We start from the raw sequence: 13,342 nt of genomic DNA, 5'->3' as shown, positions 1-13,342 counted from the left end.
AATTTGTATGTCTATACCTGTGGCTTTTTAACCAACTGTGTCCATTCATTGCCCGTATTTTATCCCCCTTTGTTCTTTGAGAAGATTGGTTGAAATCCATGCAAAAGCAGGCCTTTTGACCAGACATATGGATTTGAAATGTATCTTGTTTGGTGTATGCTTTTGATACATAAGAATGGTCGCTCATAGCTTATCTTCATTCACTTTCCTCCCGCAAACTGTGATTGAAACTTTGGTTTCACCCCTTGCTCTCCTTTGCACCACCTGAATACCTTCCATCTCAAATGTGTGCGTACTACTTCAAATCTTGTGTGAGAAATGCTGTTAGCTTACTTCAGTTTCTTGGGTAGCCATATTATGACTCTGATACCAATATTAAGCTGTTACCAAATCCATCTCGGTAAACCATTGTGAAACCCCTTGAATTTTCAGTTTTTCGTAATCCCAGGGAAATGCTTATGCAGTAAAACTGTATGTTGTGGGAGATCTATACATACTGAAAAGCCCAACTGAAAATATCATCTGATGGGCAACACCGATAGCATGCTGGTAAAAGTTTCAAACAAGTATTAAATAAGGACTATATAAGCTGCCCTTAAGAACATGGGCGTCATTATTGCACGTCGGGTAAACGGACAGCAATGTCACCAGACTGAGTTATGTAGCGGACCCAGGGCAGAGACGGATATTGGAGCTGCGATAAAGGAATCAAACGGTTAGTGCGGCTCTTAAGGTGCGAAATGTAGCATAATATATCAAGGCCAGGGAACGAGTGAGAGATTCCCCTTGTGAGGGTGCGATCCAACTCCAGGGTACATGAAAAGCAACCACAATGGACATGAGAATTTCGACAACAAATGTCCGTGAAAATCCGGGGGACGATCGAACAAGGAGGGGGAGTTATGTCTTGGCGAAAGGGATAGATGCATGCAAACGGACCAGTGACGACCAATATGAGAACTAGGATCCGTGCAAGTGACCGAAAAGGGGTCACACAGGTCACAATAAGAGCAAAATTCCCGCTTGACAAAGAAATATGAAAAAAAGTGGTAAGAAAACATGTCAGGCGTACATACCTTTGGTTCAATGATTTTCAAATAGCGGACCTGGATGCCGCTGGTTGTAAAATACGGGATCTCAAATTTGACATTGATGGGTCTCTTGCCCTTTGCTGTCTGCCCAGCACCACCCATGCTCCCTCCAAAGCCACCCGTCATACCACCACCATGCTCATCATCGCCCTTAACGGACGGCAGCCCTAGTTCAGCGCGCATGAGGAATTCCTTCCCACCTCCAAATTGTTTAATCTTCCATATTATTGCGGATTTCTCAGGAGCGTAATGAACGGTTCCAATGTTTGTTCTAAATCGCGGTGAATCAGCATCTTCTGGCACAGGGACTAAAATTTCCACATTATTTGCTGTGCTGCGACGCTTAAATTGTGCTTTTGCCTAATCAGATTCATGACAGTCAGCCCTCACCAGCACACCATAGGGGACCCAGGCTTGGCGATGCCTACTTTTAACATGTACTCAATCCGGGACCCGGAGTGCGACTCCACAAGACATTCTACCCATATAAGTGGTTTGACTTGGGTATTCAGGCGGTAGCTCATTAGCTCAAACTCTCCATCAGGCGGAATAAAGCTGATAGTTCGGTCGTTTTCGAAACGCGATAATCGGACGCATTGGTGGAATTTAACGTCTTCCATCTCCACAGCTTTACCTCTCGTCGCCCGCCCCGTCGTTTCAAACATGACCTTGTCGTTCAAGCCCAATCGTAGTTCCGGCATGCCGCTGAGATAACACTTCATCTTAATAGCTCCGAGAATCTCCGAACGCAAAACATTTCCATTCGCAGAAACGAGTAGGTTTAGTGATTCTATCACGTCCAGGAAAACCTCGTTCTTTCGGTATCGAATACCTTCGCTTCTCCAAGATACGGCGTTTGTGACGGCAATCGGAGGACGAGCCTGTATTTCCAATTTGTGTGATTCTTGCGTGATATACCTGGGAAACCCGGAGGTGTCAGTGTATTAATTTCGCCGGTCAGGACGGTGATGCCACCCAGCAGAGCCCTGAATAAAGGAGAAAAGAAGATGCGCACTCCTGTAATATTTTGCTCTCTGTCGTTTGCGGGTATCCAAAATCCATCATTTCGTCAAGCAATTCATAAATAATAACGAAGTTGTCGCGGATACTCTCCTCCTCCAACTCCTTGAAGTATTCAGTGAACACCTCGACAATTTTATGAAGGAAAAGAAGGATTTCGGCGGCATTAGTATTCCGTTTCGTCAGAGCTAGAAGGTAAAGATTGCTATGGCGAATATAAAGATACTAATCGCAGCAGGAGAATCGTTAGCGCTCCGCATACAAATGCCCCGCAAATACGTAGCCGGTGACTGAAAGCGGAGCGACATACATTAATTCCTTCAGAGGAAAAGCAAGGAGGAACGGCCGAGCTCTCTTCTTCAGCTTCGCTTAAAAGAACTGGGAATTTTTCAACGGCAGACATGGGGATGTCTCCCCGGTAATTGCGGGCCAGAAGGGTCTGTGGATAATAGTCTCAGCTCAGTTCGATCAGGTGGCAGAATGGCAAAGCGTTTTGTGTAAGGGCCAAGGGGAGAAATACCTTGCCCTTTAGGTCGAGGAAGAAGATCGCGGAGGCCATGGCTAAGGCTGTCAGAGCGGCGCGGGTGGGTTGATCGTAGTCAGCGAGAATTATTCCAATAGCTCATAGTCGTCAGGGAAGCACGCCGTCAGTCAGTCATCGCCAAAGGCGATCGCGAAAACAAGGGGCAGGTTCGAAAAGCGAAATGGTTCCCGTTCCCCTCAGGCACAATTGGCCTCAGTCAATTTCGGTCGGGGATGATACTGGAGAGACGTACTCAGTATGTATGGTCGTCAAGCCATCCGCCGTTCGCTCATCAGGGACGCATGTTCGCTGATGACGCCCCAACTCCACCGTAGTCCGAATCGAGACTAGCGCAGCATCCTTGCATTCTTAAAAATGAACATTTTTTTGTTTGCTTCGCTCTTTTTCCTTTTTTCCATCAAAATTTACCTGCACCCAAAAGACAGTGCAAGCCAACATAAGCTCTTGTGGGCTTTCCTGTACGTTGCCTCTGGCTTTCTGTTAGAGATAGCACTTCAGGATTTCAATTGCTGCCCTTGCGATATGTGGTGCGGAGACCAAGTCTCTGGACGATTTCATAAGAGCTGACCGTGTATTCTTTTTACCGTTGCGCGGCCAGTGTCAGAGAAATCATACATTTTTCTTAGTTCGCTTGTATATTCATTGGTAAATGGGAGTACTCCGTACAAAGTTGTATATGTTAATACATGGGTCTATGCGGGAAGGTTTAACAAAGCAAAAAAATTGAACAGTCTCTAAGAACGCCGCGCGAATGCCAATTAAACATCTCAAACCTCTTCCAAACCTTTTTAATTTGCACCAATATGGAATCCCAATGGCTTCAATATGCGATTCCGAGCTACTTGGTTTGCAACCGCACCACCTTTCTCTAGTGCCACAGCACCAACGACAGCGTACATAGCCTGAGTTAAGACGACGCTGATTCCAGACAGCTGAAAGTCACTGGGCTGGATGTGAGGTCCCGTCAGTAAACTGCAACTGTTGTTAAAGCAAGATGGAGCAAGCACACCTTCCTCGGTATCCATCTCATCACACCGTCAAGCTCATACTGTCTCCCTAATGCTGCTAGCCTTTTCTTGCTCATCAAGGTCTCTAGGGTAGGGCTCGATAATACTTCTAACCCTTCCAGCGATGGGTGTTGAAATGGAGTCCGGTTGTAAGGATCCGCCGGTAATTTTTGAGAATAAGAAGCAGGATCTTGTATGAGCGCGAGGGTTGCTTGTAGGGTCACCAATTGTTTTCCTATTCCCGTTAGCAATAGAAAAGGCCCAGTAAGTTCAAGCTCGCAAGTCTTAGAACACACCGAGATAAGCCAACCGATCGTTGAATCCTCTTCTTCCCTGATCGAAGGATTTGTGGGTTACGGCCTGCCATTTGACCTCCTCGGAAAGCATTTTATCACCACCCTCTCCCAGCATCCGGACGTAGAATCTATCCAACTTCTCTGGATCGGAATTTACTTCAACATGCGGCCCTTCCTCGGGCCCTCGTAATCTAACAGGTGCCTTCATTCCCGGCGGAGTCTGCTGCCATCGCGGAGTAGGAGCTTCGGGAGGTGTTGGAATTCCTTTCTCTGTTGAGACTTCGGTGGTCATTGCTCGTCGCGAGCCTTGCTTTGCGCAGGAGAATAGAGGGAGGGCAAGGCATGGTGCGCGGCGGCACGCAGGACGTGCAATTGTTGCAAAAGCTTGGACTGGTAGCAGTTTGGACGCCATGAAAACTAGAGTCAACGTAATAAGGGGATCAATCAAATTAAAAGGTTAACCCGCTCCTCTGCGAAAGACAGAGATACTCTTGGGCGTGACGATTTTCTCTGGAGAATTGCCAAACCTCATGCTAAGCCCGATTAGGCGTTAGTTCGTTCACCGCCCTCTCTCCCAGCAAACATCTGGCTTCCGGGGGCTAGCAACATCACACCGACATCCCCGGGTCTAATCCGTGGATAGCATACATTTTATTCTGTTACAGGGCCAATTTTAATGATGTCGCGGGCTTACTCAGGGGATGGGCTCCAATACAAGGCTAATCTCTTAGGAATGAGACCCGAATTCTGTGATACCCTTTCTTCCGGAGCGTCAGCTTCTTCCGAAAAGAACATAGGGGATTTGCCGGCTCCTCTTCAACTAGGGGCTGGAAACAGTTCTGGTTTCTTGCGATGCAGGTGGGAGACTGCATAAGATTACCTTGTTAGCCACGCTATCGGAGGTTATCATCGGACACCAAAGAATATTGGGACCCTCCCATACGTTTAATCCCAACCGTATATCTCCCATATTCCAATTTACCTTCTAGATTTTCTCTTTGAACAACGGGAATGGCTATTCCGCCCTATTTCCGCGATGCCAACCTCAGCCCTATGGATCGTGACGGCACGCGGAAGGGATCTTGCATCCAACTTCGGCTTCTCGAAACACATGTTATTTCCAGTCCCCGTCCGCCTAACCAATGATTTATCTATCTAGAATTTAGTCTCAAATCCAATTTTTTTTTTTTTTTATCCATGATTTCAATGTATGTTTGAGGAAGCTTACCCGGCTATTTCAAACGATCTCACCCACATACTCGACCCAGTAATTCCTCGCCATGGATTTCCAAACGGATATATTTGTTTATCGTTTTCGGAAAGCATCCTTAACCAATACCATAAGCAATATGCCTTTGCTGCGCCTCCATCTCTTTCAAGTCTATAAGGATACCATGTCTATCGAATCTTGGAGTGGAACATACGGAGGGTTGAGCTACCACAGTGTATGTCTCATATCCACCGAGCCGTTTCCTTCTGGGGCCGAAGAACGGAAGCATGGAGCTATGGGTTCTTGCATACCTTCAGAACTCTCCGGGTGTCCTCCCTCACGGCATGGGTCTTGAAGATCGCTTCTCGTGAAGGGATGGGATATCCACACAAAAAGAACTCCTTAATATCCCTCAACTACTTTCCCTTATCACGGAGCATAAAATGTTCTCGACTTCCCATCAGAGCAAGGAAGAACACATCAAGGTAGCGACCTCCTCACGTGCCTACTCAGGAGTCCACAATAAGTAGCTGTCTACAGCCTTCACTTTGCTTCACTTTCTCATCTCTCACAACTTTTCACAAGGCCATACCAACAAGCTACTCCTTCTTCTTCTCCAATATCAAGCTCCTTTTAAAGGAAATTTTACCGGCTGTCGTCCAAAATGTCTAAGGCAATCTTCAACACTCCGCGTAATGGTAAGTGGACACAGTTCCGAAAGCAGATAACATGTCCTAACACTTCCGAAAACTTAGGCACAAAGCCTGCTTCGAACTTCTCTGTCATCGGACGCCCGGATTCTCCAGTTCTTCCTCCTAATCCTCCTCCAAGCCCGGCTTAAATGCTAAACAGAAACCAAATCTCTTTAACCATGAGGTGAGCCTATCTTGCTTGTCCTCCTCACTCCCTAGCTTTTTCGGATATGATGTTGTTATGGTACCCATCACATTGTAGCCATTCTACCATTTATTAACCTTTTCGACTTGTTGTTCTAGGAACATTCTATCAAAAAGAGTTCCGGAATAACATTAAAATCGTCAATTCATCTAGCATGCCAATACACTATGTTTTCTTTCTACCTTTGTTGATTTGACGCGTCGGGATGCACTTTGGGATGTGATCTTCATGAGAGTAAAAGGGATGTTTCATGGGATGGATAATCAGGCAAATGTACTTGATGGCTTGAGCAATGGTTCTTTGTTGAACGCCCTAATACTAATGCTAATACTTCTGCTCTCTCGGCCAAACCAATACATTTTTTTCTAACTCAATGTATTTTGCATCGTAGCCTAGTTATCTCAGAGCTTCTATTTTGAAGGTTCCGACTTGAATTGACATTACAGCTACTAGAATGCCATTAACCTGTTGACAAACGTGAACTGCACAAAAGTGGTAAGCAACTTATATATTCACAGGAAATAAACTACAGATATAAACAGATATCACACTCAGATCAGAGCCAAGGCAAAGGCACTGGCCATACTCAGCCCAACAACAGTCCAACCAGTAGCGATAACTTCCTTGTTACTCAATTTCTTTCCCAAATCCCAGATCAGATGTCTAACACCGTTCATGCAGTGGAAGGTGAATGGCATGGCAACACCGAGCTTAATCGCGAACTTCGCAGCGAGGGGGAGGGCGCCAAAAGCAGCAGCGAGTGATGCGGATTCTAAATGCCAGCCAATGGCAGGAGCAACGAGATATGCGGTGGCGAAAACGTATAGACCGCCAGAGAGAACCGAACCGGTGATACGATTGAGAGCAGATAGGTACCAGGAAATCTGGGGTCGGTAGATGGTAAGGTGAGGAGAAACGGGGCGGTTAAGACGTTGTTGGGCAAGGATTTGGGTAGGATCGACGGTTTCGGTGGATGATGTAGATGTGGATGTTGCCGGTCTGCGAGAGGTACTTATAAGCTTGCGATCTTTAATTCCAGCGACGTTTTGGGTAAAACTGTGAGTTGCCGAAGTCGCTTCGATAACGACGTAGGGAAAGAACTTCGCAGCTTCCACAACAACCACGCAAAGCATTGGACACTGACCTAATCTGACCAACCGCAATCGCTGCAGGGCTCGCAAGTCTAGCGAAAGAGGATCTGAAAGCGGTTGGGTTCTGGGCGGCCGCTACACGAGGACTTGTTAGCTCGACGAGCATGATGCTGTGGGGGATACAGACATACCCCGCCGCAAGGACTGCTGCACTATTCTTTGTGAAATCATTCTGAAATGCAAATGGCGCCTTGAATCGATCTCGCCAAAGCTAGCTGCCTTCGAGAAAGCTAAGAATGAAATTGATCGCAAGCAATAACGTCGTCGAGATCCAGATCGGTATGATAACTAGTTATGGAACACCTCGGCTTATGTAACAAAATGTTCGGGGCGAGCCGGAATGCGGCCCAATGAGAATGCAGGCATTTACAAGTCCTGAAGATCATTTTTCCGGGCCGGACACCATGCCGGGCGATTTTCAATTTTCAAAAGTGCGTAGGTTGTTTCTTGCTAACCATCGAGCCTCAGCCTCCGTCTCGGTCAGCCCTCCGCTGCGTGGTTCCTGCATGCAGTCGTTATGGTTTGCAGTGAGCGAGACGGTACCCGGCGACATCTCGCCCTTTGTCACGGCTTTCTGTCGTTGACTCCTTGAGATGAGAAGGTCTCTTAGAATGAGACGCGTTGCTTCGACCCGTCGTTAATCGCCCAATTCACTCTGTCAATGAGGGTATCGGGTTTCATATCAGGGTTACATTATCTCCTCTCTGCATAGTCTACGAGAGGAGTTTACATCTGTGTTTGCGATTCGACTATACCTGCTGTCACCGCTGAACCAAGTTTAGGACATCCCAACAATCCAATATGACACACACATACGGTCGCCGATAACACGACATGTAGGATAGTGCATATAAAAATTTGAAGAAGTCGGTCCGTAGCAGCATGATTTTTGGGTCTCACGCCAAGGACAGCGTTCGAATGGAATATATCTCGGATGAATAGGGCCTCACACAGCGTCAAGGCAACTTGTAGTTCGCAGGCGCAGTCAACTTGGCGAGACATTGCAATACCCACAGGAGCCGCCGAGATACTCCAAGCTGGCAGCCCAGCACCATTATACGTGTATATGTACTCCGTATTTACATACACTATATAGTGCGTTCCCAGCAGGTGGCTTTCGCCTGAGATGATTAGGTCGTGTAAGGAGACGAAGACAGGTATAATAGCTCATCAAGGAACGCATTTTCCATTTTGCTTCTCTCGGGGTGCCCGCTGGGTGGTATCATGTAATATGTGGTAGCTTTTGAGGCAGAGTGATCCTCCGCTGGTCGCCCGAGAGCCGATGCGTGGTAAACCGCACCGGCCAGACCGAACCACGTGACCAGACAGCAGGGCGAACCTCGGTTCTCGGCCTGGCATCACAGGGCCTGCGCTGGTCGTCGAGGCTGATAAAGGTGGCAGTCTTCCTTTGAGGACGGCCAACCTTTTTCAGACATCGAGCAAATAGGGGCCGTGGGCACTTGTACGGAGGGATTTCTGTATAAGCATACACATTCGCTTTCGTCTCGCGCAGTGCTTTTTACCCTTTCGTTCAATAGATTCTAGATCATACATACACTTCCAATACCCTAGAAGACATCCTTCCTGGTGGTGCCCACCCCTGCTTCTCCCAAGATGCCTTTCAACACCGAGTTAACCAGAAAGCTGGGGATCGAAAGTGGGTAGATATGCATCCCTCCCTGAAGATATTTGCTAACAGAAAGCGGCAGTTCCCGTCGTGCAGGGTGGTATGCAATGGGTTGGTTACGCTGAGCTTGCCGCTGCTGTTAGCAACGCTGGCGGTCTCGGAATCGTGCGTCTATCCTGTTTAGCAGGCTGTAATTCAAGCTTCATCGCTAATGTCATCTTTGATAGCTTACCGCCCTTACGCAACCGACCCCCGAGGATCTGCGCAAAGAAATCCGCCGAACCCGTACCATGACAAAGAAGCCCTTTGGTGTCAACATAACCCTTCTCCCTGCTCTTGTACCTCCAGACTATGCTGCATATGCTCAGGCCATCATTGATGAAGGAGTCCGGATCGTTGAAACAGCCGGAAATAGTCCTGGGCCGGTCATTAAGCAACTGAAAGCTGCTGGCTGCATTATCTTGCACAAATGCACGACCATTCGACATGCTAAATCTGCCGTGAAGCTTGGTGTTGATTTCTTGTCCATCGATGGTTTCGAATGCGCTGGCCATGTGGGTGAAACGGATATCACCAATTTCATCCTCCTTAGTCGGGCCAGGCAAGATCTCGGTGTACCATTCATCGCCTCTGGAGGTTTCGCTGACGGTTATGGTCTCGCTGCTGCTCTGGCGTTGGGTGCCGAGGGAATCAATATGGGTACGAGATTCATGTGCACTGTGGAGGCGCCAATCCATATCAATGTGAAGAAGGCCATCGTGGATGCCCAAGAAGACGATACTCAGCTTCTCCTTCGTCGATGGAGAAATACAACCCGTCTCTTCAAGAACAAGGTTTCCACTGAAGCGTACAAGATCGAAAAGGAAAGCAAAAGTGACGATTTCTCAGAAATTGCACCTTTTGTAAGCGGCAAGAGAGGCCGTCAAGTTTTCTTAGACGGTGATGTTGATTACGGCGTAAGTAATTGCCATTGCAGCATCTTTTTCTTTTTTACCGCTACCGCTCATCTTATATGCTTAGTTGCTAACATGTATTGCAGGTGTGGACTGCTGGACAAGTCATCGGCCTCATTCATGATATCCCAACATGCGAGGAACTCTTGAAGCGTATCGAAAGAGAAGCTGTCGAGGCAATGGCGAAAACTAGTGCGCTATATGCTCCTTCCTCGGCTCGCCAAAGCAAGTTGTGATGTTCTGTTAGGTTACTTGCGCTTCGCGGATAAGGGATTACTACACTCCGTACGTGCAGTTCCATGTGACGACTTCTTCCTCACCGGGACGGTGTCAGCTTCATACCTGTAGCCCCTTTTCTTTTTTGCTTTGAATTGGTGCGGAAGCTGCTCTTGAGCTTTGAATATCCTGTAATTGTCATTTGGATATGTTTTAGATATACGGAATATTATGAAAACACATTAAATGGTACGCACTAAATGCTAAGCAGGTCTGCTCTTCCGACAAAACTCTCCATAAGTCCTTTCCGCGTCGTAGCACTATCAAATCCTGATAATCACGGGACTCGAGATTGCTTGCGAGGAAATCAATCTGCAGAAATATATCCTGAGAATGCACGCTGTAGCAAGCTAGGAAACGAAGATCAACTGGATGAAATTGGTTCAACACCAATAAATTGACTATAAATACAGACAAACCACAGCACTGCTCGAAGAATAATCTTTACATTGGTAGCGCGCACCAATACATAATTCCTATTCGCCTTTGCTTTCGATAAGATATCAGACAAAAGAAACAGAAATGAGAGACACAATTTGCGGTTCAAAACTATGTCCAAAATGCAGCGAATGCACGTCTAGCACCTGTTCCTGCAATCTTTTATCTGACCCGTATCGCGGTGTTGTGGAACGCGATGTTGAAGACGGATGGGATGCTTGATGCAATCCATTTAGAGAATGTTGATGGGAATGCAGGGGACAGCAAGGGCAACAACACCGTTCTAGCGTAAGGTTAGAATCGGTCCACTAAATTGCTTGACAACATTGACTTACTGCATTGGATTCGGTGTTCTGGCAGCAGGCAGCAGTCTGCTGGCACTGTCTGTTGAGGAGGTCGGTAGCACCAAGAGCTATTGCAAACAGTTAGAAGCTAGACACGACGAGGGACATAGTTTACAGCATACCGGCAATATTCAACTTAGAGCATTGATCGAAGATGGGGATGTCCTCAAGGTTAACGTTCTTGAGGAGACCGTTGAGGACACCAAGATCAGTGTCAGGGCCCTTGGCGGAGATCTTGTTGACCTGCTTGTTGCAGCAAGAGATGTTGCTGTTGCCGCACTTAGCGATGGCTTGCTCCTTGGTAACAGATGGAGTGCCCTGGTTATAGCTGGGAGCAGCGGCGACGGCAGTGGCCAGAGCGAAGAAAGAGGCAGCGGTGAAGAACTTCATTTTGATAGATTGATCGGTGAGCCGGGTAGGCGAAGATTAAAATTAAATATTAAAGTGTTAAAGTATCTGGAAGGACCGAATTGGAAGCGAAGATGGATGCTGATGGAGAGAAGCAGGATCTTTGGCTCGGGAATGAGCGCCTTTTATAACTTGGAGGGCGTGCATTTTCTTCGACTCCTTGCCCCTGAGAATCTTTCTCGACCTGATTGTGAAATCATGCATGCACTCCCAGACAGGAAGATTATCCCAATTCCTGATTTGCTCCCGTCACGAACGTTTGCAATGGTGACAGAGCACGTCACTAACCGGCCTGCTTCCCCGAATGGCGTCGTCAAATATTGGAGAAAACTGGGTCCTCGCAGCAATTGCTTTTTGCATCCAAGTGGTAAAAAGGCAAAATATTGACGCAGCAGAAAGCTCTTCAGGCCTGCCAGAGGCTGGAGGTTCTGATATGGATCCACCAGTCTCCTCACGTATTGGCAGTGCAGCTGACAGGTCGTGACACAAAGCTATCGACAATCACTGCCAGAAAGCGACAACGCAGCATGCACATTCTCAGGGCAAGAACGCCACACTATTGACTCTATTGACTGTGCAACTCTGATCCTGAAAGGAAGAATACCGGTCTGTGTCCCTTTTCTCCCCTGTGGGCCAACAATTTCTTCGGTTTCTCTGCACCTGAAGAACTTGAAAATTTCGTCATGCTGTGCATTATCCGCAGTCTTCTCCTGAGACAATCTGTTTCGAGAGACGCGAAGCAGAGAATCCTTTGTCTGTAGGGAACCCCAGTGAATTTGCTCTTTTGGAGTACTTTCCTGCTCGAACCTGTCACTGTCAAAAACCTAAGCCCTGAAAGCCACAACCACGCTCGGATTGAATCGATGTCGATCAATTGTTCCGGAGCTTTTCAGCTTTGGTTGGTTTGCAATGTCGACCGTTTAGGGGACACAAAGGCCTTGGAGTGCCTCAGTTTTTTGCTTTTTCCAGCCTCGTCGCCATGATTGGCTCCCCCCTGACGAGATTCCGCTTTCACCATTTTAATTCTCGTGATATGTCCCAATAAATGATGGAGATCTTAATCAAGCTTCCCGAAGTATGAGGGAGAAAGCGGGCACTTGAGCGCCAAACCCAACCAGAACTCTTCGCGATTTGCCCTTTTTTTTCCCGCATTGACTGTGATTTCATTTACACTGCTGAGAGCCGTTGTCATTTTCAGTTTGCACGTTGAACGATGCAAGCCCATCCAGACATGCATGCTTCCAGAGATTTCGCGGATCACGGAAACCGTTCCTTGTCAGGGCCCTTAAAGCCTCCCCTCGCAAAACCCAAGTGATCGGCGAATCAAACCTCGCGATCCACAGCTTGTGCTTGGTGAAGGTTCTGGCCAATGAAACAATTCGAAAAGTTCTCCCTTCGTACGCCCTGGAGCAAGCTTTTGGAGAAACCTCAACGGATCTTGAAGACCCACGAACAGAGACAAATCATGCATCGTACTGCGACGCTCCACCGGAATTCACAAAGGGACAGGGCCTAGAGTCATACAGAGGACGGCTAGGCGTGAATCCCTTTTCGTGGTACAGAGTACTCTGTACTCCGTGAATGCACGTACAGAGCACAATGTATGCATGCTGTCAATTCTGAAATGACTCGTCTCCCGCCTTTTGGATACTCAGGCTCATAGAATATTGTGGTACTCCGTACTCCGTACATCCGTGAAAGCTTCCAAGAGGTTGTTCATCCAGCCAATGGCACATAGCAAGAGGGGATGTTCACCATACGTTCAGGGTACCCCATACATTTGTATGTATACTCCGTACGGAGTACTGGACATACCTTTCATCTACCCGAACATTGCTCCAACACGAGACTCAAAGGCGATCGTCACCGCTAACAGCCCAGAATACGGGGTAATCATTTAGTTGAGAGTAATATCCTGATCTCCGAACCCCAGGTCTGCATACATAGCTGAAGGCGGAAAAGTGGACTTGTCGATCGAGCGGAGATTTCGTCCCACTGATTCCCTTTATCCACAGTCCAGGTTTGTTCATGCGAAAATCGTACATACCGTATAGGCTTCCAAGGCACGAACAAACCGAAT

General features: G+C 47.4%; 5 protein-coding genes across 5 annotated transcripts; 1 reads left to right on the top strand and 4 right to left on the bottom strand.

Moving 5' to 3' along the window:
* Positions 1 to 542: 542 nt before the first annotated feature.
* CIMG_06619 (AP-1 complex subunit mu-1) lies at positions 543 to 2,910 on the bottom strand. The gene is made up of 6 exons (XM_001242722.2): positions 2,632 to 2,910; positions 2,422 to 2,550; positions 2,107 to 2,336; positions 1,520 to 2,009; positions 1,077 to 1,451; positions 543 to 694 (listed from the first exon to the last, which is right to left on the bottom strand). Exons 1-6 carry the CDS (start codon positions 2,668 to 2,670, stop codon positions 614 to 616), a joined length of 1,344 nt encoding a protein of 447 aa, XP_001242723.2. The 5' UTR covers positions 2,671 to 2,910; the 3' UTR covers positions 543 to 613.
* A 464-nt stretch (positions 2,911 to 3,374) lies between these two features.
* Positions 3,375 to 4,425, bottom strand: CIMG_06618 (RNase III domain-containing protein). Its single transcript, XM_001242721.2, has 3 exons — positions 3,959 to 4,425; positions 3,665 to 3,897; positions 3,375 to 3,602 (listed from the first exon to the last, which is right to left on the bottom strand). Exons 1-3 carry the CDS (start codon positions 4,368 to 4,370, stop codon positions 3,444 to 3,446), a joined length of 804 nt encoding a protein of 267 aa, XP_001242722.1. The 5' UTR covers positions 4,371 to 4,425; the 3' UTR covers positions 3,375 to 3,443.
* A 2,064-nt stretch (positions 4,426 to 6,489) lies between these two features.
* CIMG_06617 (succinate dehydrogenase, cytochrome b556 subunit) lies at positions 6,490 to 7,322 on the bottom strand (the record flags this gene model as incomplete). Its single annotated transcript, XM_001242720.2, has 2 exons — positions 6,490 to 7,064; positions 7,210 to 7,322. 2 exons carry the CDS (start codon positions 7,320 to 7,322, stop codon positions 6,617 to 6,619), a joined length of 561 nt encoding a protein of 186 aa, XP_001242721.2. The 3' UTR covers positions 6,490 to 6,616.
* Positions 7,323 to 8,614: 1,292 nt separating this feature from the next.
* Positions 8,615 to 10,284, top strand: CIMG_06616 (2-nitropropane dioxygenase family oxidoreductase). Its single transcript, XM_001242719.2, has 4 exons — positions 8,615 to 8,873; positions 8,926 to 9,008; positions 9,071 to 9,799; positions 9,883 to 10,284. The coding sequence occupies exons 1-4, from the start codon at positions 8,831 to 8,833 to the stop codon at positions 10,030 to 10,032; spliced, it is 1,005 nt and encodes a 334-aa protein (XP_001242720.1). The 5' UTR covers positions 8,615 to 8,830; the 3' UTR covers positions 10,033 to 10,284.
* CIMG_06615 (uncharacterized protein) lies at positions 9,890 to 11,313 on the bottom strand. The gene is made up of 3 exons (XM_001242718.2): positions 10,977 to 11,313; positions 10,846 to 10,922; positions 9,890 to 10,793 (listed from the first exon to the last, which is right to left on the bottom strand). Exons 1-3 carry the CDS (start codon positions 11,242 to 11,244, stop codon positions 10,743 to 10,745), a joined length of 396 nt encoding a protein of 131 aa, XP_001242719.1. The 5' UTR covers positions 11,245 to 11,313; the 3' UTR covers positions 9,890 to 10,742.
* Between the last annotated feature and the right edge of the window lie 2,029 nt (positions 11,314 to 13,342).

This window comes from Coccidioides immitis (genome assembly GCF_000149335.2).
Source record: "Coccidioides immitis RS genomic scaffold supercont3.2, whole genome shotgun sequence".
NCBI classification, from domain to species: domain Eukaryota; kingdom Fungi; phylum Ascomycota; class Eurotiomycetes; order Onygenales; family Onygenaceae; genus Coccidioides; species Coccidioides immitis.
This window is presented reverse-complemented; position numbering and strand designations above follow the sequence as displayed.

Excerpts from the sequence above, each read along its gene's own strand:
- CIMG_06619 (XM_001242722.2), bottom strand. The coding sequence starts at position 2,670 with ATGGCCTCCGCGATCTTCTTCCTCGACCTAAAGGGCAAG. Across the intron at positions 2,551-2,631 it reads TCCTCGACCTAAAGGGCAAG|ACCCTTCTGGCCCGCAATTA; the intron begins GTATTTCTCCCC and ends TATTATCCACAG. Across the intron at positions 1,452-1,519 it reads GGATTGAGTACATGTTAAAA|GCAAAAGCACAATTTAAGCG; the intron begins GTAGGCATCGCC and ends GAATCTGATTAG.
- CIMG_06615 (XM_001242718.2), bottom strand. The coding sequence starts at position 11,244 with ATGAAGTTCTTCACCGCTGCCTCTTTCTTCGCTCTGGCCACTGCCGTC. Across the intron at positions 10,923-10,976 it reads CTCTAAGTTGAATATTGCCG|CTCTTGGTGCTACCGACCTC; the intron begins GTATGCTGTAAA and ends TGTTTGCAATAG. Across the intron at positions 10,794-10,845 it reads AGAACACCGAATCCAATGCA|AACGGTGTTGTTGCCCTTGC; the intron begins GTAAGTCAATGT and ends ACCTTACGCTAG.
- CIMG_06616 (XM_001242719.2), top strand. The coding sequence starts at position 8,831 with ATGCCTTTCAACACCGAGTTAACCAGAAAGCTGGGGATCGAAA. Across the intron at positions 8,874-8,925 it reads CAGAAAGCTGGGGATCGAAA|TTCCCGTCGTGCAGGGTGGT; the intron begins GTGGGTAGATAT and ends AGAAAGCGGCAG. Across the intron at positions 9,800-9,882 it reads ACGGTGATGTTGATTACGGC|GTGTGGACTGCTGGACAAGT; the intron begins GTAAGTAATTGC and ends CATGTATTGCAG.
- CIMG_06618 (XM_001242721.2), bottom strand. The coding sequence starts at position 4,370 with ATGGCGTCCAAACTGCTACCAGTCCAAGCTTTTGCAACAATTGCACGT. Across the intron at positions 3,898-3,958 it reads CGATCGGTTGGCTTATCTCG|GAAAACAATTGGTGACCCTA; the intron begins GTGTGTTCTAAG and ends TAACGGGAATAG. Across the intron at positions 3,603-3,664 it reads TGAGATGGATACCGAGGAAG|CCCAGTGACTTTCAGCTGTC; the intron begins GTGTGCTTGCTC and ends CCTCACATCCAG.